The 23,991-nt window shown below is 35.7% G+C and overlaps 1 protein-coding gene across 1 annotated transcript in view; it reads right to left on the bottom strand.

Annotated features, from left to right (window-relative positions):
* dlp (glypican dally-like) overlaps window positions 1-23,991 on the bottom strand; it is a 267,883-nt gene that overhangs the window by 18,697 nt on the left and 225,195 nt on the right. The window contains exon 2 of the mRNA XM_085951360.1: window positions 3,373-3,528. Coding sequence (XP_085807486.1) covers window positions 3,373-3,528 — 156 coding nt within the window. The remainder of the gene's footprint in view (window positions 1-3,372; window positions 3,529-23,991) is intronic.

Here is a 23,991-nt window from a genome sequence, read left to right as displayed (position 1 = left end):
AACATATTATATAATTTTGAAAAACACTTTCTGAGGGAATATATTATAACCAATAGAAAAAATCTTTTTTGAAAAAAAGTAAGCCAACCCGACGGGGAATCGAACCCCATATCTCCCAGGTGTACGCCCTATCCGTGCATTACCACTATGCTAATACCTAATTGTTAAAATACGACTGACACCGGCTAGGAATCAAAGTACCTCGCCTCGATGCGAACCATACAACCAAATGGCCAATATTAAAGAAATTTGATAAACACTTATTATTAAACTTCATCGTAATAAGATATGGTGCCGGTGGATAAATTGGTAAATCACATTGACTGTTTCTGGGGGTTACATGTAAATTGTACGTAAAACATTTCACCGTGGCACAGTTCGCCGTGAGTTTTCTTATCAGAAAGAGATGACTGTATACTATACGGTCTCCAATTTTATTAGATTCAATATGAACATTAATTCAATTTTCACAGCTGATTTCGGCAGAATTCATGAATTCAAAAATGAAAACTTAACCTAACAAATAATTCAGTATATCGGCTATCATCAAAATTTGTTTGCTGCTGGCTTCCTGTAAACCCACAAGACCCGTCTTTTATTTAGACATGAATTTCATGTCAGTACTATACGACCCAAAGAGGTTGGACGGTATTTAATATACGGCCATATATTTCCGATACAACATTTCACGGCGAACTGCATGCGTACCCACAAGTTTCCAGCCACGGTTTCTGGGGTTTTTAAATATTTTTCAAATTATTTAAACCAGTTTCAGCGTCACCTTGCGTGTTATTTGTTGCAATTCTAGTGGTATTCTCCAAACAACTGCATCCGTGGTGCGTGCATTTATTCAAATAAATCATTGGTGAATCAGTTGGTTATGTTATGTTAGGTTAGTTATCATTCTTGAATAATTCATGAATTTTGCCGAAATCGGCCATGAAAAATGCCGCTGTTCCCACCTGGCTTCCAGTGAAGAAAATCATGGAAAATTTTTGGCAACACTTTCAATCGCCAAAAGTAACGAGCTATAATATTTATCATTTTGATAAACAGAACTGTCACGCATAGAATTTAAAATTAGTGAGTTTTTATTTTATAACGTTGACATATTATTATTTGCATTTAATATAGATAAGTATATTAAGCAAACATTCCAGCTAGGACGTCTAGGTAAATACAACATAACACTATCGAAATTCATAATATAATATTATGTATTATATAAAATAATATCTACTATACTGAGTCTATTACAACCTATGTCTATTACGTATTCGAAAAACATCTTCCTCCGGCGAAAGCAGATACCGAATAGATAGGCTGATTTTGGAACTATTCAGTAAACACACGGAGCAATTTACAATTTACCCGTCTTCCCTTCTAGCATCCGGATACTTTCCGACGCGATGTGTGAGCAAACACGTGGATGTGTACAGATTTGGTACGCATCGCAAAAGATGAGCGAATCCTTCATGCAGATTAATAATTAACCACACAGGAAGTGGTAGTTAATTTCGAAAAAATATCCGTCATATAATTAAATATTTATTTTTGACGGATGGACATCATCTACACTTATGGGAGGATCAGGATGTTACTCGCTGGAAAAACCATAGATACGCCAGCACGAGCATACCCGAATTTAACCGAGGTCCGCAAATAAGAGCGTATTTTCACACGACACGTCTACCAACATAAATTTTCGCCGTATTGCGAATTTAGCAATTATTTTATATAACCACTGATAACCGCCTTGTGGATAGAATTACTTCCGTGTTAATTTGGACCAATAAAAATAACGGAAACGTGCTAAGTAAGTGTTAAATGTTAAGAATATCTGTGCTGGCATCATTGATATACTACTGGATGAATCATATGCTTCTTAAAATGACGCCCGATTTTCAGCGACTCGGCCAGTGTTAAAACTTACTGTTTCAGCGGACTTAACTCGATATAAGCTCACTTAATATTTGTCTCGAAAACGACCTGGCAATAATTATGAGTAATCCCGATCTAGCTTGCATCTTACTCTAACTAATAGTCAGCGCATGACGACTTGCTCTGTCCGCTCAGACATGAATTTTTGGTAGCTTGCAAGCTTTGGGTTGCAGACACCCTTAGGGTCACTATTCCAAGAACGCAAATTTAGTTTTACAGCCAGGGCAATACGGGTGAAATTCGGGAATCCATGTTAACGGTCTTAACGCATTATACCTACGAGGAAATATTATAAGACGATATTCGTAATATCTTCTTTTGTGGTACATTTTTAAAATGACACTTGTATGGGAACTCCTCATCTAGTAGTATATCGATGGCTGGCATCTAGTCACAGGACAGATAGCAATCTGGACCGGGACAGATGCCAATTACGTAATATCGATAAAATTATTATCAGCTCATCTTTCGTGAGCTCGATCATATTCCATCAACCCAAAAACCCAGTGGTAAAGACGTCGCCTGTGTTATCGACGGATGTTTGAACGTAAACAACATATCGGGAGGTAGATAAACTTATTGATTTACTATACAGGACCGATATACAAACCAATATTATTATATTATATACTAGAAAAGAGAAGATAATATCATAAGGGAGTAGTATATAATATGTTATGTAATATAAAGTGTATGTATCTCGTATGACATTTAGTGTAATAAAACTGTATGGTAGAGAGATACACGAATTATAGCGAAAGATTTAATCTACTTTTGCTGCTGTCTCTATCGAAGATTGGCTACGAAATTGCAGTAGTACATCTTCCCATCTATAGTCTAAGGGCCGTATGTATGAGATTCCCAAATTCTTTATAAGCTATTTAACCGATTTTCCATCATATAGCGTATAGCACTGTTTGTGACGTAAGCAATCTCACGTCACACGCCATTCAAAATGGCTGCTTCATCTGTCACTTTCAAATGTCATTTTAATAATGCATTCATTAAAACAAACGTTTTCTTGAGGCCCTTGAGGCCTACAGTCTTTGATAGTGTCTATTTTCAAAAAATCTTTTTGAAAAAAGTAAGACACCCCCCCCCCCCCGCAGGAACCGAATCTGCATCTCTATGGGGTATCGCGCCCATGCTCATAGACCACTATGCTAAAGGCGTCATACTTGCGACACATTTTAACTAATAGCTTTTAATACACACTGAAGCGCTTTCCAAATTGAGGCAAATTAAATATAATAATTTTAAAATTATGATTGTACGTCATAACGTATTTGCGTCGCAGGCAAAAATATCTCTGCCCACAATACTTGTAATATTCGTATACATTCTTTCATTTGACGCCCCTCAGCAGTGGATGACCCGCTTACCCCCTAAAGACGTCACTGGACGGGTATATACTATTATAGGATGGCTTACCGTCGAATTTCTTGGCCCTCGACGAGAGGAGCGCTGCCAGCTTGGTAGCGTGCGACCTCGCCGCATTGTCCAGCTCTTTCTTGGCTAATGCACTCAGCCGAATTCCTGAAGCACTCGAACAGCATGTTTCTATAGTGCTCGATCCGCAGACTCCACCTGGGAAAGAAAACAATACATATCATTAGTTAGTGACGATCATTGATATAGGTAATATGGCAAGCATATCCAACATGTCGATCTCGGGGTGGATTTTGATGTAAAAATTTATATTTTGAAGGTGCAACATTAATTATTCTTATTTTTATTTCCCTAACCAGCTTAGGTGAAAGTCGTTTTCAAATTAACCATGACGAAACCCGTATTGAATCACCCAAAGCACCGCAGGAGTAAGAGAGAGAGAAGGTGTGAATTAAACTGAGGCGTAGTTCCTTTTACCATTACGAAATAGGCTCTTTACAGTAGGAGAATATTTGGACGATGAGTACTCAAAAGAAGACCAAAACTTATGACTTTTACGACGAATGGGATATTGACGATTTCTTGGCTTCTAAAAAGACCTTCGATCACTTGATAACTAAACGGAATTCAAGAAAAATATTCAGTCGTCTATTCACTGAAAAATATCATGTTTGCTAAGCGACAGGGTCTCGAAATTTAACAGTTTTTTTTTCATCAGTGATACCTACTACCTACCACTGGTGTGCGACTAACTATTTGCTGTATATTATCTATGTAGAGTTTTGCTAATTGAATTATGGCGAGCAGCGAATCTATCTTTGAGATGAGAGTTTTGAGAAGAATCTTTGGTGCTATTCAACAAGATGGCATTCGGAGGACAGGGTATAATAAGGAGCTGTACACACTTTATGGAAGTGAGAAGATCACGTGGCATATGAAATTACAGAGACTGCGCTGGATCGGCCACGTGCATATAATGCCGTTGGATATACCAGCAAGGCAGGTTATGTACGCGACCCCTTAGAGGGCAAGAAAAGACATGGACGGCCGAAATTGAGATGGCTCAACTGCGCCGCAGAAGATTTAAGAATGCTCCGTCAAAGCAACCGGAGAGTGTCGGCGCTGGATCATCCAGGATGGAGGAAGTTTTTGAAGGGCGCCAAGACCCGCCAATGGTTGTAGTACCATAAACGATGATAACTAATATAAATGTATGTAATTACATAAGTAAAAATTACCTCTATAGTATTAATATATAATTTGTAAATATTTCTAGGGATGCTATGTCTCTACTTCAGTGGTTCTCACGTGAAATTTAACTGTGGCCGCACAACAATTGACATTGACAGTTCGATGGAAACGTCTGGTGGCCGCACCAAATTTCACTTTTGTTGTGATTGGAAAAAATTAAAGCTAAATTTTATTAACTAAAAAAATGGATCAATTTATTACAAGTCCACTAAAAGACATTATTTGAACATTTTTATACATATATATTTATTTAACAATAATGCAAATGGAAATTCTTCAATACTTAAATCTTAAGTCAGAGACGGACTATTTCACACATAATCTCACCACAAGATCACATTATGTATCATTCATTATTGAGCGTGGAAAGAAATTTAAGACAAGTCATGTGTTTTCAACCAATTTCATCATTTTATAAAAAAAAAATATATATTCTGTAAAGCGCTGGTGGCCACAGCAAAATCCTCTGGCCGCAAATGAGAACCACTGCTCTAAATCATCTATGGACCGCCCTACCTACCTATATTTAATGTAAATACGTGGTATCAGATATAGTACAATATCCCATACCCCCCCCCCCCCAGACATGTGAATCAATCGATTCCCTCTCACCCCACAATCATTTCCTACTGCATCACAATATATTATAAAGTACCCAGCCTAGCCCCATCATTTGCAAATAAATTCACTGTGAACTCGCGAGGGGTCGTTTTGCTATCTCCTGCATTTTATGCGCGCCTGATACAATGACCTCTCTATTGCGCCACGTGTTATTGATTAAATCACAATTTATTTGGTAAAACTCCATTATTAAAATGAAAAGATACCAATTAAAACTAATGATGTTGATAGTTGATGCGGAATTGATGAAAGTCCCATAAAAGGAGCATTTTTTTAATACATTATCGCTAAGAAATTTAATTGGCGTGTTTTTCCAATTAAAAATTATTACATGCAAATAATGTTGCAAATAATTGACCAAAGAATAATTGAAAGTATTACTGTAGCTAGGGATTTTTCGATACAGAAATACAGGTTTTAAAAATCAGACAATACCGATATATTTGGTATTGAAAGTGGAAACAAAATGTATTACTCAATTAACATAAAAAGTTTAACAGGACTGTATTTTTTGTCGGGTTACGCGATGTCTGGTTTACTTCCGTTGGCGTTCGACTTCCTTGGTGACCGGCAATGACACGTGCATATTTTCAAAATACATTTGCAATAAAGGTATGGTAGGTACCTACTTCCGTAATTTTAAATTTAGCAAATATTTTCGTCAGTCGCTCGCGGGTTTTAGAAATTATCAGGTTTATTTTTAAGTATATATATCTGAAATCCCGGTTAAATACAGTTCGTACTAGGTATTTGTATTTGTAAATATCAGCATCTCTACCATTTATCTTACCTTTACCTATTTTAAAAGTTTAAATATAAAATATTCAAATTTTAAAAAGATTTCTGGTTTTATTCATATATTTCACGAATACCGAAATTCAACCTAACCTAATCTAACTGTAGCTACGAATATTATATTAAAGGAAATGCGGGTATATTTTAAATTTTAAAATTAACATGTCTAAAATAATACAGCGGCATCATAATGAGATACTCGTATCTATGTATTATGTACCTATATACATTTTGGACTAAGTGTACCAATTATTTAGTTAGACTAAGACCTCTAAAACCACAAGTCTTCATTTTCTGTACCCCTGTCTTAAAAATATATTAATAATTGTGCTTTACGGAATATGGCCTCAAAGTGCTACTATTCACTACTGACTACAGCCTTAAAAGCCTGTAACTTTGCAAAGTCAATAAAAAAGACCGCTACATCACTTATAGTGATTTCATGTAGTCCGGATACATTAACCCCGTTAGCAGGGGGTGGAAAAGGGGCTACAAGCATCAGAAGTATCGAGTGTTGCAAGTTTTGCAAGTGCTAAAGTTTATTTTTCATCCCCATTTATAACGTTCGAGGGGCGGCAACACCGACCCCATCGAGAAAGCATTCAGAAAAATGGCCACGATCATTAATCAAACACTTTTTCTCTTTAGCGCCCCGGTTGTGAATATGAACACGGCAAGTGTTCTTTTTCATATATGAATGGCGCCATTTTTCGAACTTTAAGCGAAAATATTTCTTTAGAGAAAATATTCAATGGATATATCCGGGTCACAAGTTTGATACCACAAAGAGAAGACACTGATTCATTCGCAGATTATCTACAGTCCCACGAAAGTTCAGTCCTCTGACATATTATATCCCCTTTATATATCCGAGGCTATTATGAATCATATGTATCCATAATATAATACGTCTACTCTACCCTCATAAAATGAAAAGCCTAAACTCAAATAATTCTTAAAATTACGGTTAGGAAATAAACGGTTTATTTTAGATACTATTTCAACAAAACTATCAATATTTTATAAACACCACATTTCAATGCGCCAACGTAAAAAATATGTTTTGTTCTGTGGTTAAAGCTCGTACGATTAGTGTGTCAGCATTCAGGTGATTCAAAAAAAAAACAACGAAACTTTCGGTCACTGACTATCCATTTTATCAAAGCCATTATTGTGTTAAGATCTTAGACTATAGATACATCTAGACGCCACCCGTTGCATCGCTAAATGAAGCCGCATGCCTTGCGTTTGGTTTGTGGGCAAGCGAACGCATTCGTCTACAAATATTCGAGACCATAGACCATTTCGCTAGTGCTCGCACTAGACGCTCAGAATTAAAATATAATTTTCTATTTTTTTACGTTATATAGTATTTTTAAGCGGTCAAAATGCAACCATTAGGTAAAGATATCCATAATTTAAGTTATTTTAAAGAAACACTAGGTCACTGATATTAAAATATAATTATAATAAATTACAAATAAATTATCACGAACATGTATCAACTTACCTATGAAACGTAATACCATATTCTTGCTTATCAGTACGGCTACCACATTTTAAGACAACACACAACCATCTTTTCTACTTAATTAACTAAAAATATTTACCATTGACTTTATGTTTAACACAAAAAATATCAATTTTAGCAACTCGAGCTCGCAAGTTATCGACGCTGTGTGAAGCTTTTCGCCCGATTTGATGGCGATACTTTTGGAAACTAGCTCACAGATATGTAGACCTTTATCTTACTCTAGCGCGTGTCGCAGAGATTGTAAGGGTGCCGAATACTTTCTCACTCGCACTCATGCATCGTTTTTGTTCAGGCCTTGGTTAAGATACATTATAGTGCGGGTAGGCGAGACAAACCGATTTGAGTACATTTTCACGGACTGCTCACCCACCGAAGCCAAAGATTGTCAAACAATCCAAAATTTAATTATTTCCGAAAATTTCCGGACGCCGGAACTTAGTGTAACTACTCAAAGTTCACAAGATAACCTCTATAGATCCACCAGTATAAGTTGTCCGCTGTGTGAGGGCGCCACATGCTTACATTTGACATATCATTCAATACTTTTTAGTGAGATGAGCTTAGTTCTAAATTCGAACACCTGACGATTTATGATAGTATATCTGTGTGGGTCATCACTGTGCGTTCACTACTGTGCTGTGGGTAGGGTATCCAATCCCGAGCCTAAAATCTGATCCCGGGATTTCGGGATTACAATTTGACAATCCCGGGATCCCGGGACTGGTCCCGGGATTGGCATTTTTTCCATTGTTAATATAAAAAATTTATATTTACAAATAACATATAATAAAATCGGTCAAAAATAAATCTAGTATAATTTATTCTATTTAAGACATTCATATTGTATACGTTCAATTTTGGAAATACACAAATTTAATGGAGTAAATAATATTGTAATTTAAATAATAATGTGAATTTAATATGAGATTGCTGTTTCTGATAGTAAAGACATAATGAATGGATTAGCGCGATTTAAAATAGTTAAGCAAATAATCATGGCGTACTTATGGCCCTTCCGCTTCATAAATCTAATAAGTCAGCCAAATATGAAACTGCCGTAAAACGTATGATATCATGGTGGAATTACTTTGTTAAAAGTGCGAAGCATTGTTTTTTTCCAATCTTTCTCATTTTTAATAATTCATGTGAAAAAATAAAATGAATCGGCTACCTACACATGGGTATAAATCAAACTTCATTCAAACTCAGTTTATTTCTAATGTAGTAGTTATTTTTTGACGATGGCCGCGTGGATTAACCGCTGGTCTATAAGTGTCGAGGGTCCCAGGTTCGAATCCTGGGTCTGGCAAGTTGACATATTGTTTTTCAATTTGTGCATGAGTCAGAGTATGGTCCTAATAGGTTGAGCAAGTGGCTGACATCCATCTCGTAAAAATAAAATCTGTTAATACAAACCTCCACTATGGGCCTCATATGATCATATTAGGATCGGAAATGGTCAAAAGAAAGAAGAAAAAGAAGTTATTTTTTATTAAAAGTATTTTTTCTGTTATATTTTCGCTTTTATTTTATTTTCCATAAAAATTGATAAAAAATCAATCCCGAAATCCCGGGATTATGTTTATCAATCCCGGGATTCATATGTATCGAAAATAGCTCGGGATCCCGGGATCCCGGGATTGAAATCCCTAGCTGTGGGTGTCAGGTATGGTATGATGGATGATGAAGTCAAGATTTGGTGGTTGCTCCGATGGATGGAGGAGCGAGTTTTATTTGCGGCGTAAACAGTCGGTACAAGGGTATGTTACAGTAGTTATGTCATAATACTGTTCCGAGGTCCGAGTCTCGGTAGGATGAGATGTTGTGCGGAGCGATACAGAGACTTGAGATACTAACAGACCGGGAACTTATATTCGAGTAACATCTCCAATGAATTATGATCCGCTATTTATTGACGTACCTACTCAAAATCAAAATAATATTTTGAAAAGAATGTTTAGGAAATAATTATTATTATAATTGAGTCAGCTACTCTATATGGAGTTTACGTCATTGGATATGGTTAACTATGTGGAAATTATAATTGCAGAAAGCTATTTACTGAGTTTTCCATAATTGGACACTACGGGAAATGGATATTGCAGTCAGTCATTTAATATAACCGATCAATATGCTGACACGAATTGAGTTGCTTATCCCCATATATCTATAGTAAAAGACCAAACTTTGGCTTAAAACTTAAACTTTATTTAAATTTGATCTCATAAAATACCACCCCTAATCAATGTAATGGCCATATTAACGTCTGCAGAAATCTAAAATATGATGTAGGTACATATTCCTATCAATTTATCGATCATCCCTGATTTTACGAATGGAATTCACCCAATAAAAGGGGTTAATAAAATCTGATTAGTGACACACCCTTAGCTTTCCGGGACCGAGGCGTTAATTGAAAAAGTTTAAGTCGACGACGGCGCCTACCAGAACACGCTATACTCCTGTGGCCCCTTCATCCAACTAATTTCAATTAATACCGATATACCTCGAAAGCTGTCAAAAGTATTTATTATTGGAGCGCGTGTATAACTACCAAAGAGATACAAAAAAATAAATAGGTAGGTATGTAATTAAGTTTATAATCATATTAAAATGTGTTTTTTTTTTAATTACTATTCTACAAAATGACAATGAATTAAAATGATTAAATTGCCTAAAATAATACATTTTTTTTCAATTAGTCAGCCTTTATCGTTTGATGTGTTAAAACATTTAAGCCAAGGGTAAATCATAAAGTTAACTTAACTTGTTATTAATAAAAATTTGTATGTCGATGTAGGTACTATGTAAATGGTGTAATCCAGGGGTTAGACTGGAATGTATTCCGATCAAGAACGTACACAGAAAAATGGTTTGGGGTGCTCCATTTTGAAAAAAAATCCATAATATTTATTATTGACTTTTAAGGCGGCGGGAGGGTGCCAGACTTCCATATTTAGATTGTAGTCACTTCAGTAGCGGAATATCGCAATTTTCCGAGTACATTCCCTATTCCCAGACACTCCGCATTTTAACTCAAGTAATAAACACCTACAAGTTATTGCGAGCTGTCGTATCCACAAGTGACTATCAAACACTCGTGGGTTTACGGTCATAGATAGTTATTATGATCGTTAGTGTCCGTTTGTATCGTCAGCGCTGTTTAGTTTTTTCGGCATGCCGCAAAGGAATATTTAAGCAAACATTGGATGGCTCAGATAGTTGCACCAATTTACGAGTGCCGCGAGTTTTCCAGTGGCCAAAGGTACTGCGTGCTTTAGAATGCCTAAAGGAGTAGGGCCAACCCGCGGAGAAGGTCCTGACGAAGCAGAAGAAGTAAGAGCGGCATGCACAATCTAAGATTTCGATCCTAAGGATAAGTCGCCGAAAAGCATGACTTAACTATAGACAATCCTGAGTATAGAGTTAAGGAATCTTTAACCATAGACTACTTTTGTTATGAACACGCCCCCTTCTTTATTACCATTTACCACTGACAGCTGCTGTCAAATCTAAATTCGCATGTCTATAAAACAGTCCATACACTCAAATTCATTTAACAATGTATCTCAATATGGATATTGATAGTGTTAATTCGTTTGGCATGTACTTGCAGAATATTATTTTACTTTTATACGCCAGCCCGCAGAAATACAAGATGCCAGGTGATAGAATGACACTTGACGCTAGTGTTACCATGTTAAAAAAAAATATCTTGCGGTGCATGTGGAATCACGTATAATGACTTATAACGGAAACATAAAAGTATTATAATTAAATATGAATATGTATTTATAGTTATTGCATTTATAAAATGCAGTTGTCATATTTTTGTCATCGTTTAACAATTATAAAATAATTTACCTAAACTATAGGAAAGAGAATTTTTAAATATGGTATTATTTTCAATAGAAATGATCTTAACTAAGGACAATGTTTCTGCGTAGTGTTTTCTGCTAAGGAAATTTTAGTTATGACAAGTGTTTCTGCATTCCGCTCTAATATTCCATGTACCTAATTTGTATTTATTGCTTCTGGATGGGGGGTCCGGACTCCGGACCCAAAACCTGTGTGCGCGCCTGATACCGATTAAAAAACACAATTTTATTACTGACGTACCTACACGCCAAGTACCCAAACGCACTTCAAACGTTTTTACCCTCGTTTCGTTCACACTTCGTGTATGCCTTGCAGTGATTGACAATTTATTTGCAGTCAGGGTGAAAATGCAGCCCCACACCCTAAATATAAAAGGGTGACTCCCGGCTAGACCTCAGTAGTCAGTCAAACATTGACAAATGGGCTTTGGAGTATCTCCTTGTCTTGATTTTTTTGATTTATTTTCCATATAAAGTGAAAAACATTTCGATGATAGCAGTTTGTCAACATTACTGCCTCTAAACCACGGTTAGGAAATAAATAACGTAAGTTCTACGATTTATCCACTCCCGAAATTACTTATATTCGATACTATCGACCGAAGGTGGTTGATGGAATTTGAATTTAAATTCTAATGGATTTAAGTTATGTACTATTCAAATGCTCAATACTCAAATGGAATAGTACAAAACTTAAATCCATTAGAACTTATTCCTATTTGAATTGTATATATTTGAAAACTCTTTTAAATATTCAGAGATAATCCTCTTTTCAAATCGACATTTCCTTACATACGATACCTATGCGTTTCGCTATAATAATTAATTACACCCTCGATGGGCGCGCGTCTTAACCATCGGACTATAGCGTAGTGGGTCCCAGGTTCGAATCTTGGATCTGGCAAGTACACATCGTCGGTGTTTTGTAAAAAGGGCGAATCAACCATTTTGGCGAAATCGAGATTTTAATGAAAATACAATATGTACCCCACTAGCTTTGTTATGTAAAAACGGCGATTTTTTATCTCCACAGGAAAGTACTTAAAAACGATTATCGACTAAAATTAAATTAATTAAAATTACGAAATAAAAAGCAAATGTGACATATTAGGCCTTTTAAAATATTATATAATAATACGTATTATAATGACAGTATTCTTTCTAAGCTTTATTATAAACTTGTTAGATATTTATGATCATCTACAGGTAAAAAACAAATAAATGTCAAAAGATAAAAATCCTCCTCATGTAAAGTACGAGGGTGGGTCAATAATTCCTTAGAAAAAAGCATTAAAACAGGTTTTATTTTTGTATTTTTTTTTTATTTCTCAACATAATTTCCTTGGAGCTCAATACACTTGGTTAGACGTTTCTCAATTTTTTTTAAACCGTCAGAAAAATAAGTTTTCGGAAGGTCCTCAAAATAAGCATTTGTCCGATCGATGACTTCTTCATTTGAAAAAAAACGTCCACTCAGCCATTTTTTTAAGTTTGGGAAAAGGAAAAAGTCACTGGGGGCTAAATCTGGCGAACTTCAATTATTCAATTTTAGCCATTGATCGTAAACATGTGTATTGTCCTGATGAAAGAGGATTTTTTTCCTGTTTAAATGAGGCCGTTTTTCTTCAATTTTGTTTTTTAGCTGGTCCAATAAAGATGCATAATAATCCCCTGTTATTGTTTTTCCTTTTTCCAAATAGTCAACGAAAATAATTTCACGTGCATCCCAAAATACAGCAGCCATAACCTTACCAGCTGATTTTACGGTTTTCGCCTTCTTTGGACATGGTTTGCCTTCGCAATCCACTGCTTTGACTGTTCTTTCGTCTTGGGAGTATAGTGGTGTATCCATGTTTCATCTACAGTCACAAAGCGACGAAAAAATTCATCCGGATTGCGTTGCATGAGCGACAACAGGGCTTTAGAGGCCACCACCCTACTGCATTTATTGTCGACTGTGAGCAAACGCGGCACCCATCTTGCAGAAATATTTTTCATGCCCAATTTGTCATGTAAAATAGAAATGACGCTACCTTTTGAGATCCCTGTAACCTCAATTATCTCACTCAACTTTAATCTTCGGTCACTTAACACCATATCGTGGATTTTATTGATCATTTCTGGTGTAGTCACCTCTACAGGACGTCCTGAGCGTGGTTCATCCTTTGTTGATGTACGACCACGTTTAAATTCATTTAACCAGTTATAAATAGTTGCAAGTGAAGGAGCAGATATGCCGTGAACTAAATCCAACTCATTTTTTATTTCCTTTGCTGTTAACCCTTTTATATTAAAATGTTTAATAACAACTCTAAACTCAATTTTCTCCATTTTCCATTTTTCCATTTTCCACAAGCAAATTTTTTTTTTAAATGTACGAGAAACACACAACAACCCGACCAATCTGATTGAAACTTCGCAGCATACTGAATCGGTAGTGCCGCTGCATGAAAACAAACCGCTTGCAGTACTAGTCGCGCCACCTGTCGGCTTTTCTAAGGACTTATTGACCCACCCTCGTAGCATTTTGGTTAATTCGCCCTTTTTACAAAACAACGACGACATATTGTTTTTCAATTTGCGTATGAGTCAAAGTAGAGGTATGGGCCTAATAGGTTGAACAAGTGGCTGACACCCATTTCTCGTAAAAACAAAATCTGTTAATACAAACCTCCACGCTGTGGAGGCCCATATGACCTTATTAGGATCAGACATGGTCGAAAAAATAATAATAAATTACTACAATTATTATTGACCTATCAAAAAATGGAATGTTCATCGTTTGCGACTTTCTAACCCTTAGTGTACGGTTAATTTCATTTTTTTAGATTTGAACTCAGGTGTTTTAAAAGACAGGGGCAGCATGGTGAATTATCAACCATAGCGTTGGCGAATACCGAACGAATCAGTCCGCATATTGTAAGCCTCAATATTCTCCGTGATATTCCCATGTTTCTTCATACTTTCATGTCATAAAATGATTTAGTTTACATTAACACCTGACAAAATATCAACATGAGGGTCGCGAACTCTTCGGCGGTTTCCATGGAACACTACATAAACATTCTTATGCCACAAATGCGGTTGTCGACACTCAATCAAAACAACGCAATCCCAGTCAGCGCGAGAGACGAGACATGACGGGACATAATGATTATGACGAGATTCGCTATGCGGTAAGGTGTGAAGCAGGAGTTCAGACGTCGTCAAGATCACGAACCAATAGTCATTATATGACAGCAAAAATTTCCCACATTTCAAAAAGTTTGCTGTGTTCTACGCTGCTCTAGCTTGAGCCGTTTCACACGGGACACCTGTGTACAGCCACCGGTGTGTCGAGATGCCGCATTTACAATAATTATTATAAGTAATCGTGACACTCGTGTGCCTCCATCTGAACGCGCCCATTCATTAGTGTGTAAAAGCGGCATCTGTGGCTGTACACAGATGACACAACGTCTAAGCGATGGTGCCCACAGAACGCGTCGGGCGCGCGAAGTCCGCGTATGCAGTGTTTATTCATAACCATAATCACACGTCTCTTCCCGCGCATTACCCTTCACCTATGTTATAAGCGGCCCAAGCAGCACAACATAAATATTATTACAGCGCCTCTCATAACAAAGCAATAAAAATATTATATTATTTCGGGGCTTGTAATTAAAATTTACGATGACATTATTCAACCAGCGATAAACTGAACACGCAATAAAATAAAACAATGACTTCTCTGTAATTAAATAATTGCTTTCCGCCCGTCGATCGACTATGCCTCGCGCAGCGTGTTTTTACTCGCTGTGTTCAATGAATGGACTCCATTGTATTTTCTTTCATTCGTATCGCCGAGAAGCGGTGATTCGCGAAAAAACGATGATTCATGCGGCGCGCGCGTAAAATGCGTCGTCAAATCCAGTGGGCGCTGGCGTATTTGATTACGTTGTATTTTCGTTGATTTACGCGCCACTTGTAGAAATTTTGCGCGAGCGCCGCACTCGCTGCGTCAATGGGCTTTATGCCTAAGGCTTGAGTTTAATGGATTACATCAGAGTTAAAATCGCCCACACCCGTGCAGTGCACTCAAATATCTTGGGGGTGCTTCTCGCCCTGCATAACAGGTATGGAAATGCGCCAGGTGATGTTTTCTACATTTATGTACCGCTACTTAGAATGGCGTTCGCATATTTACACCTCACTTGAAGATGTTGAAAAAACCTTCTTTACTGGTTCTCGATTGTTTTTAAGTTAAAAATAACAGCGACATTTTTTTTTGTTCACATAATTCAAAACTATTGAGTTTAACATATTAATATTGATGGGGAAAGTACTGGAGCGCTTTTCGGCCTAGAAAAAGGCCAGGGTCGCACTACACCATTGTTCACTGGAGCCTTCGTACAAAACGTAGAGCTCAGCATTGTTAGAGCGGCAACGGTGTGTACCTGTATTTCTATACCCCTGCCAACGACAAATACATCATAGTAAACATCCATACTAAAATAATACAAAAGCGTACAATAATTTCATTTTATTGAGTGTGTTTCTGCGGTTTGTAGAGGAAGATATTATTATTATTAGGCATTGTCTGAAGTGACTAACGCAGAATGCCTAATCTGTCTAATAAAACAGCCGCGCTTAAGATGAATCACGAATCGAAAGAGCCCGAGGGTTCTTGGTTCCTGCTTCGCCATGCTCGACTATTGTAAGTACGATTCAAGTTTAACCAGCGATTTAAAAAAAATCGTTGTTTATATGACTAATATAATATATCTGGAAATTTGTAGGTATGCAGTTGACCGTATCACAGTTTACTGAAAGATGTTCTACCTGAAATAGATGGCTGTAGATATAGTATTGAGATCAAATTCATGTCTAAATAAAACACTTTCTGCTGTCATGCATTTTTATAGTTATTGAAGTTCGAACACATTTTGCTAAGCACGCAGTATTTTGATTCATATGGCTAAAACCGGCCGCGTTCGGTGGCAGGATAACTGGGCGGTTGTCTCCTGGGTGAAAATAAACCGTCCCAAGAAATTCGTTCAATTTAATTTGCTAGTATGTAAAAATAGAAGAAGAAATAAGACCAATTTGTCGTTTTATGTAAGTACAATTTAAGAGAAAATAATTACAAGATAAAAAGAACTTTTTATATACTTACAACGTTTTTAAATTTTCTGTTGAATCATATAAACTTGACTTGACTATAATAGCTTAAATGATCAAAAAAATTTGTACTTGATAGAAATACTGAATAATGAAAATAAATGTCATTTCATATTGATTTCCATAGTAACGCACGTATATATTATTTAATAATTTAGTTGCTAGAACCAATAATGGTATCGAAATAACTTTTCATACAAAACAGAATTAACTGAAAATGAATTCAATTCTACTTAAAGATGGCTAAAAGTATTTAAAAAATGCATTGGCATCGTGTTCTGATATACCTATTCTAAAAGTTTCAAATGTCTAGCTAGTCGGGAAGTTAGTTAAAAATCGATTGCAAGATTTGTACCGGACAAATAAGAATACGACCTAAGAAAAACGTTGTAATAAAAAACGTTGTAATAATAAAATACGGACAGACATAAAAAATATATGGGTAAATAAATAAAAGAAATACATCCAAATAATAAAATTCTGGTAAGTGCTCGTTAGTATCAAGACGCACCTATCAAATGTGCGATAATGATGACAGCGTTATTATCAGATATTTGAACCAATCAATATCAAATTAATACTATTATTGAATTTAATAAAATATGAACATTACAGTCTGCAATGCTCCACAATTAAAGCGTATTTTTTTTTATCTCAATGTTATAAGACCATCTCTTTCCGGTAATACAGCTCGGCGCTGCGTAACGGCGAAATGTAATAAGTACGTAAAATTTACATGCAATAGACATTTTCACTGCTAATTGTCGGATGATGCGGGAGTACATTTTTGATTGGTAGCCGGAAACTTGTACGTATGCAGTCCGCCGTATCACACTTTTCCGTGAAATGTTGTATCGGAAATATATGGTCGTATGTTAAGGACCGTCCAACCTCTTTGGGTCGTATAGTACTGACATAAAATTCATGTATAAATAAAACACGGTTCTAGTCGGTTTAAACTTTACAGGAAATTATCAGCAAACAAATTTTGAAAATAGCCGATATACCTACTGAATTATTTGTTAGGTTAGGTTAGGTTTTCATAATTGACTTCATGAATTTTGTCAAAATCAGCTATGAAAATTGAATTATCGTTCATATTGAATCTAATAAAATTGGAGACCATATAGGGCGTATGGTATACGGTAATCTCTTTACGATAAGAAAACTCACGGCGAACTGTGCCACGGTGAAATGTTTTACGGACCATTTACATGTAACCGCTATTAATAATTATTGATTTTACATATAAAATCGTTGAACAGGACATGAAAATTTGCTATTAAATTTACCTACGGGTCTATTCTATAATTACACAAGCCTGCTTTCGGTCCGTTACTGCAGCTAAATACGGTAGGAAAGTATCGAAGTATCAACACTTATTGTAACAATTACAATGGTTTAGTTATAATTGTTACAATAAGTGCTATGTTTTAACAGCGCCTCTCTTGGCTGTGATAGATTTTACACCGAGATAGACAGTTTTGACAGTTCTGTGGGTCTATTCTATACTTATCGAACACTAAATTGATAAATAGTATCAAACTTAGGGTAGGTTTGTATCAAAATATTAGCACTTATTGTAACAATTACACGAAGCCGGTTTTTATTGTTGCAATAAGTGCGATATGTTAACAGCAGCAAGATAGGTGCTGTTAAAATATAGCACTTATTGCAACAATAAAAACCGGCTTCGTGTAATTGTTACAATAAGTGCTAATATTTTGATACAAACCTACCCTAAGTTTGATAATATTTTTCACATTATCACTTTATCGGTCGATAAGCATAGAATAGACCCACAGATGGCTAACTTATTGTAATTGTTACAATAAGTGTTAATAATTTGATACTTTCCTACCCCACTTAGCTGCCGTAGCGGACCGAAACAGGCTTGTGTATGGAATGGATGCGCTGGTCCCGAAAAGTGCATTTAAAAGGCATTTAAAGCCTCGGTGTAAAATTAAATAATAATATATATATCACCATAATATATATATATATATATCACCGGTCAACTGTGAACGCACCCAGCCCCACACACCCACGTCGATTTTAATTTTCATACAAGAGGCTAAACATAATAATAATTGATCATATTAAACTAAACGATTCTCCTCGCATATCGAATTTAGCAGACACTTTTTTCCGCAATATAATTTAGCGGCTATACATTCAGAAACTGAGGTAATGGTTATAGATAGGTACTTATACGTTATTTAAGTTGAAAGAAAAATATTATTTGTTGATAATATATTGTATTCTAGTCGTGGCGTTTGGTGATTCGGGAAACAAAGAAGCTTTCGACAACGAACTATCATTATTATATTGTTAAGATACTTTATCGTGCGGGTAAGTAGAACAAACTGACGAAAGATTTTTTTTTACTCTGCCTCGCACTCGTGATACAAAACTGCAGGATGCATGCTGGGCACCACGTGAATAAATACAATTTAATTTTTATTACTAACTGTTAATACTTAACGGAAGGAGATTATAATGCAATCATCATAGTAGCTGTTCAAGCTGCCTTGTACTATGAATTATTGCGGTGCCACATACCTACTTCTGCAGGGCCTAACTCTTCTTCCTGACGCTACAACCTTATGTGGGTATTGGCTTCCAGGTCTCGACAGTAACCGGACAAAACAGAACACGAAGAAACAGAACGGTGATAAAACGGGACATGAAGAAACATAACAGTGACACAACAGAACAGCCAGTTTAAAAATAAAACATTAATTTTTGTATTTATATCTATTAATTAATTCGGCATAAAAACCTCAATTTATCTGCTTGATTTTGATAATCATGCACAACTCCACAGAATTATTAAACTCATTATTTCGTTGTACCTAGTCACCCAAGCATTTTGAAGCTATATTTATTAAGACGAAATAATATACCTAGCTTGCCGGCAACAGCGATTTGACTCCCATTTAATTAAGGCTTTCCAGCGATTAGGAATGCAGAAATTATATAATTTGATTTTTACGCCGTATTGAAAACCGGTGTTATTGAAAATCTATACAACATATAGAGATACGACAATTTCAATATTAAATGTTATATTTTTCCTAAAATGTCATAGTTCTGTTTATCGGTGTTTTGTCACGGTTTTCTTTATTCATGGAACCTTAGACGACACAGTTCAAGAGTACCCTGATACCGTTCACGTATCGTATACTTACTTATCCCGTGTGGAGGCCGTCATATATACGTGCCTGCACAAAAGAATTGCACACGTATGCCGCTAAAGTATAGACTTTTGCAGTTACCTTTCAAACCAACGTACCTAATATATTTGATTTTAGTTGCGGAGGATGACACTTAATTCGATAATACCACAGAACTAGAAAATAGAGTTGTTCCAACGTGAGAAAAGATCGAATAAAAAAGATACAAATAAAATAATAATTAGTGCATGATATGGGGCACGCACTTATCAGTTGGGAACGCATGAGTAATGGCTGTCCAGTAGGCGATGTGACGCGTAGGCCGGCTCAATTAATAAAATACTGCCCCGATCGATAATGGAACAGGTCCATTCGGTTCCAATTAACACTACCGATACCGGTGTTATAGTTATATGTAGTCATTGTGCGCCCATTACTATTAAATAAATTATACACCACGTAAAAACCTAGTTTGATCTGCCACCTTGAATAATGAAAAAACGTGATTACTCCATTTCTCCTAGAAGCAGTGACACAATGAAGGAGTTGTCCATGTTGCTATCCTGGGAAATTCAGATTCAGTACCTACACTGAGACGGGTATGGCGTTGCCAGTTTGACTTTGCCATCTAGGCGACGGTCGTCTGGCAATACGAAATATCTCAAAACTCCTCACGTGAGATGAAGTGTTCCTATTTTTACAACGTTTTTCTTAGCTCGTATTCTTATTTGTCCGGTGGTTGTTTGTCCGGTACAAATCTTGCTATCGATTTTTAACTAACTTCCCGACTAGCTAGACATTTGAAACTTTTAGAATATATCAGAACACGATGCTAATGCATTATTTTAATACTTTTAGCCATCTTTAAGCAGAAAATTAAGTTACAGTTAATTCTGTTTTGTATGAAAAGTTATTTCGGAAGAAATTCGTAAAAAGTAAAACTATTATTGGTTGCTAAGTGGGTCCTAGCAACTAAATTATTAATATTAATATATACGTGAGTTACTATGGAAATCAATATGACAATGGAGTATTATTTCTACAAAGCACAAATTTTTTTGATCGTTTAAGCCAGTCAAGTCCAGTTTATATGATTCAACAGAAAATTTAAAAGTTCTTTTTATCTTGTAATTATTTTCTCTTAAATTGTACTAAAATAAAACGACAAATCTTTCTTATTTCTTCTTTTATTTTTACATACTAACAAATTAAATTGAATGAATTTCTTGGGACAATTTATTTTCACCCAGGAGACAACCGCGGAGTAATCCCGCCACAGAACGCAGCCGGTTTTAACCATATGGATCAAAATGCTGTGTGCTTAGCAAAATGTGTTCAAACTTCAAGAACTATAAAAATGCATACCAACAAAATCGCACGGATACGGTGCCGTGTCTGTCAGCTATGTAGGTACACTAGTTTTCCAAACGAACGTCATTGATAAATATGGGATAGTTGTAAGGTGTAATTAAAGATGCGTGTGCAATTACCTAAGATTGGAGAAGGTCTATACAAGCCGTGAGCAAATGCGGCTCTTCGTTGGGTTAAGTGCGGCTCCCATAATCTCTTGATACAAATATAGGTATTTCCTTTCCCCATTGTACTTGTATTTTTGCAAGTTTTCCTTTCTAAATGTTGTAGCAGTTAAGCAATTAAGATATGTATAGAAATGTAAATAAATTTGAATTTGCATACCTATTTAATATTACGTGAGAATGTGACTATAGTGTGGCTCTTTATATATGTATATGAAAATCCAGAATGTGGCTCTCGTCGACCTCATGTACGCCCATCCCTGGTCGACACTATATGGAGTCGTGGAGAATCTTGACGACACTTATGTAATGTAATCCATGTTAAGTAATATGAAGACCAATAAAAATGGTAGGTACAGCATTGATAGTTGTTTCTAAATAAATATGAAATATTAAATGATATCAGACAGGCATATTTCCAAATACACTCCGACATATATGTAACAAAGTTTACCGAAAGAACTAGCTCGAAATCGCTGAAGCGTCAAAATCGTTTTAATATTTTTTCTACGTCATTAAACAGTCGGAACAAATAAATACGATGTGTTCGATCAGCTGTGAATTAACATTTGGCGGAAAGTCTATACCAGGGATGGCGAACCTATGGCACGCGAGATGATTTTGCATGGCACGCGAATGTTTCATTTTGAAGAGAAAAGAAATTACTATTTTTTTTCCTAAATTACTAAGTTTTACAAATAAATATAAAAGTACTTACTTAGGTATAAAGAGAATTTTAAAATAATGACAACATAGCCATGCGTATTTTCATCGGTTTTTCATATTATGTTTACCAATCGATGCGCACGAGGAAACGACGAAATTCATGCATAAATGACAAATCGCATTGATTAAAAAATTGCAGGCAAATCCTTTTCAAGATCAATCATTACGTTTGATGTAAACATATACAATTGCATAGGTCGTTAGGATCGGGGAATTAAAAATAAAAATATTCCAACAAACATTATGAAATTAATTATCGGCAGCCATTTAAATATAATAAGTGCTTGTTATTTAGCCTCAAACATAATCTGTAAAAATGGAAAACCGTTCAGTCATGGAGAATATAACATCAAAGAAGAGTAGTTTCAATACTTCTACGATCTCTTTGACTAATTTGAAAACAAGGGAACAAAATTCAAAGAATAAAAGATATGCCTTCGGCTAGAAATACGGTGAAAGATAGAATATCAAGAACTCAATTGTAATTTTTAAACTTTTTTAATAGATTTCTTAAAAACTTTTTTTTTCGCCATAAAAAACTGCTTGGCACGTGCAGACAGTAGAAAAATATTATTTGGGAAATTTTGGCACGCGTACGTAAAAAGGTTCGCCATCCCTGGTCTATACTATATGCCTATACGAAAAAAATATATTGAGGAAATTAACCTATTATAAAAAAAATGGGAACATGCTACTACTAAATTAAAATATATAATTGTTAATAATAAATAAAAATAGTACATTATCGTATACACTAAAATAACATTATAAGTACCTACAGTGAGTCCTCGACTTACGCGATTAATTCGTTCCGAAGATTTTTGTGGAAGTCGAATAAAACTTGAAAATTATGCAATTAAAAAAAATATATAAGTATATTAGTTTCAAAGAATAAGAGAAAATAAAATGGACATACATTATAAGTATTTACATACATTTAAGAAAACAATCCTCGTCTAATCTACATTTTTTTATGACTTCTGCTAGACTCTTGATAAAATTCGTAGCTCACTTTGTATCTTCCAAAATCCATAGAAATGCATAAAATCCAAAATATACAAAATACTGCAGAGGACAGGTCTCACATGTGGATCAGATTGTTAGGTCATCAGTAATAAATCTGAAAACAGTCTTCTGATAGGTACTCGAAAGAAAGATTCTGTCAATGATTTCTGGAGTAAAAAATGAAAATATATTATAGTGTAGAGCAAATGTCACAGCCATGAATCTACATGGAATTTAGAGAACCCAAAATAATCCAAGACAAGGGCTGGCCATGTCCAACGAAAAGTCGACAATTTTTTGATGAGAAGCCATCGACTCGGAGGAGTGCTGGGAAACTAAAAACGCGATGGTTTGGATGACCTTCAATCGAAGGAGGATAGACCGGAATTGTGACGACGACTTAAGGAGACCAGGGTCCACCCAATGAATGATGACGATGTGATACAAATAGTACAAGCCAGTGACGAGGAAAATAAATAGATTGTAACCATTTAAAGACATTTCACAACTAAAACATACCAACAGAGCCATGTCTATAAAACTTAATTGCTTTTTTTATTCGCCTACATATAAATAGGCTGTATCTAAGTCAGTTGAATCTTCTACTAACACATGCAAACAAAGACACTATTTGTCCGTGAAATCTTTGTTGTTGGCACACTATGTGAAACGAGTCATGCTTCTTAAGACTACGCCTTTGCGTATATTATCTATGACTGTGTTATGTGGATACTCTCCTAGCGGTCTATTGGGTAAGAGGCTCGACTAGTGAGGCCGTATATTTTTTTGCGCTTTTTGGGTATCACTTTCTTTTAGCGAAATATCTATTATAAAAAAGTAAACTATATCGAATATTTTACGTTCAGTTAATTTCTATCAGTAAAATACTGAAGATAAAACAAAATTCAAGTCCCATAAATGTCGCTGTCCTAGGACTTTTTTTTCAATTTATACTATCTCAGCCTAATTTCATTCATCAG

The sequence above is a fragment of the Rhyacophila brunnea genome, unplaced genomic scaffold (assembly GCF_057557595.1).
Source record: "Rhyacophila brunnea isolate RB1 unplaced genomic scaffold, BYU_Rbru_1.0 scaffold_24, whole genome shotgun sequence".
NCBI lineage: Eukaryota > Metazoa > Arthropoda > Insecta > Trichoptera > Rhyacophilidae > Rhyacophila > Rhyacophila brunnea.
Note: the sequence above shows the minus strand (reverse complement) of the source record. Positions and strands in the feature narration are given on the sequence as shown.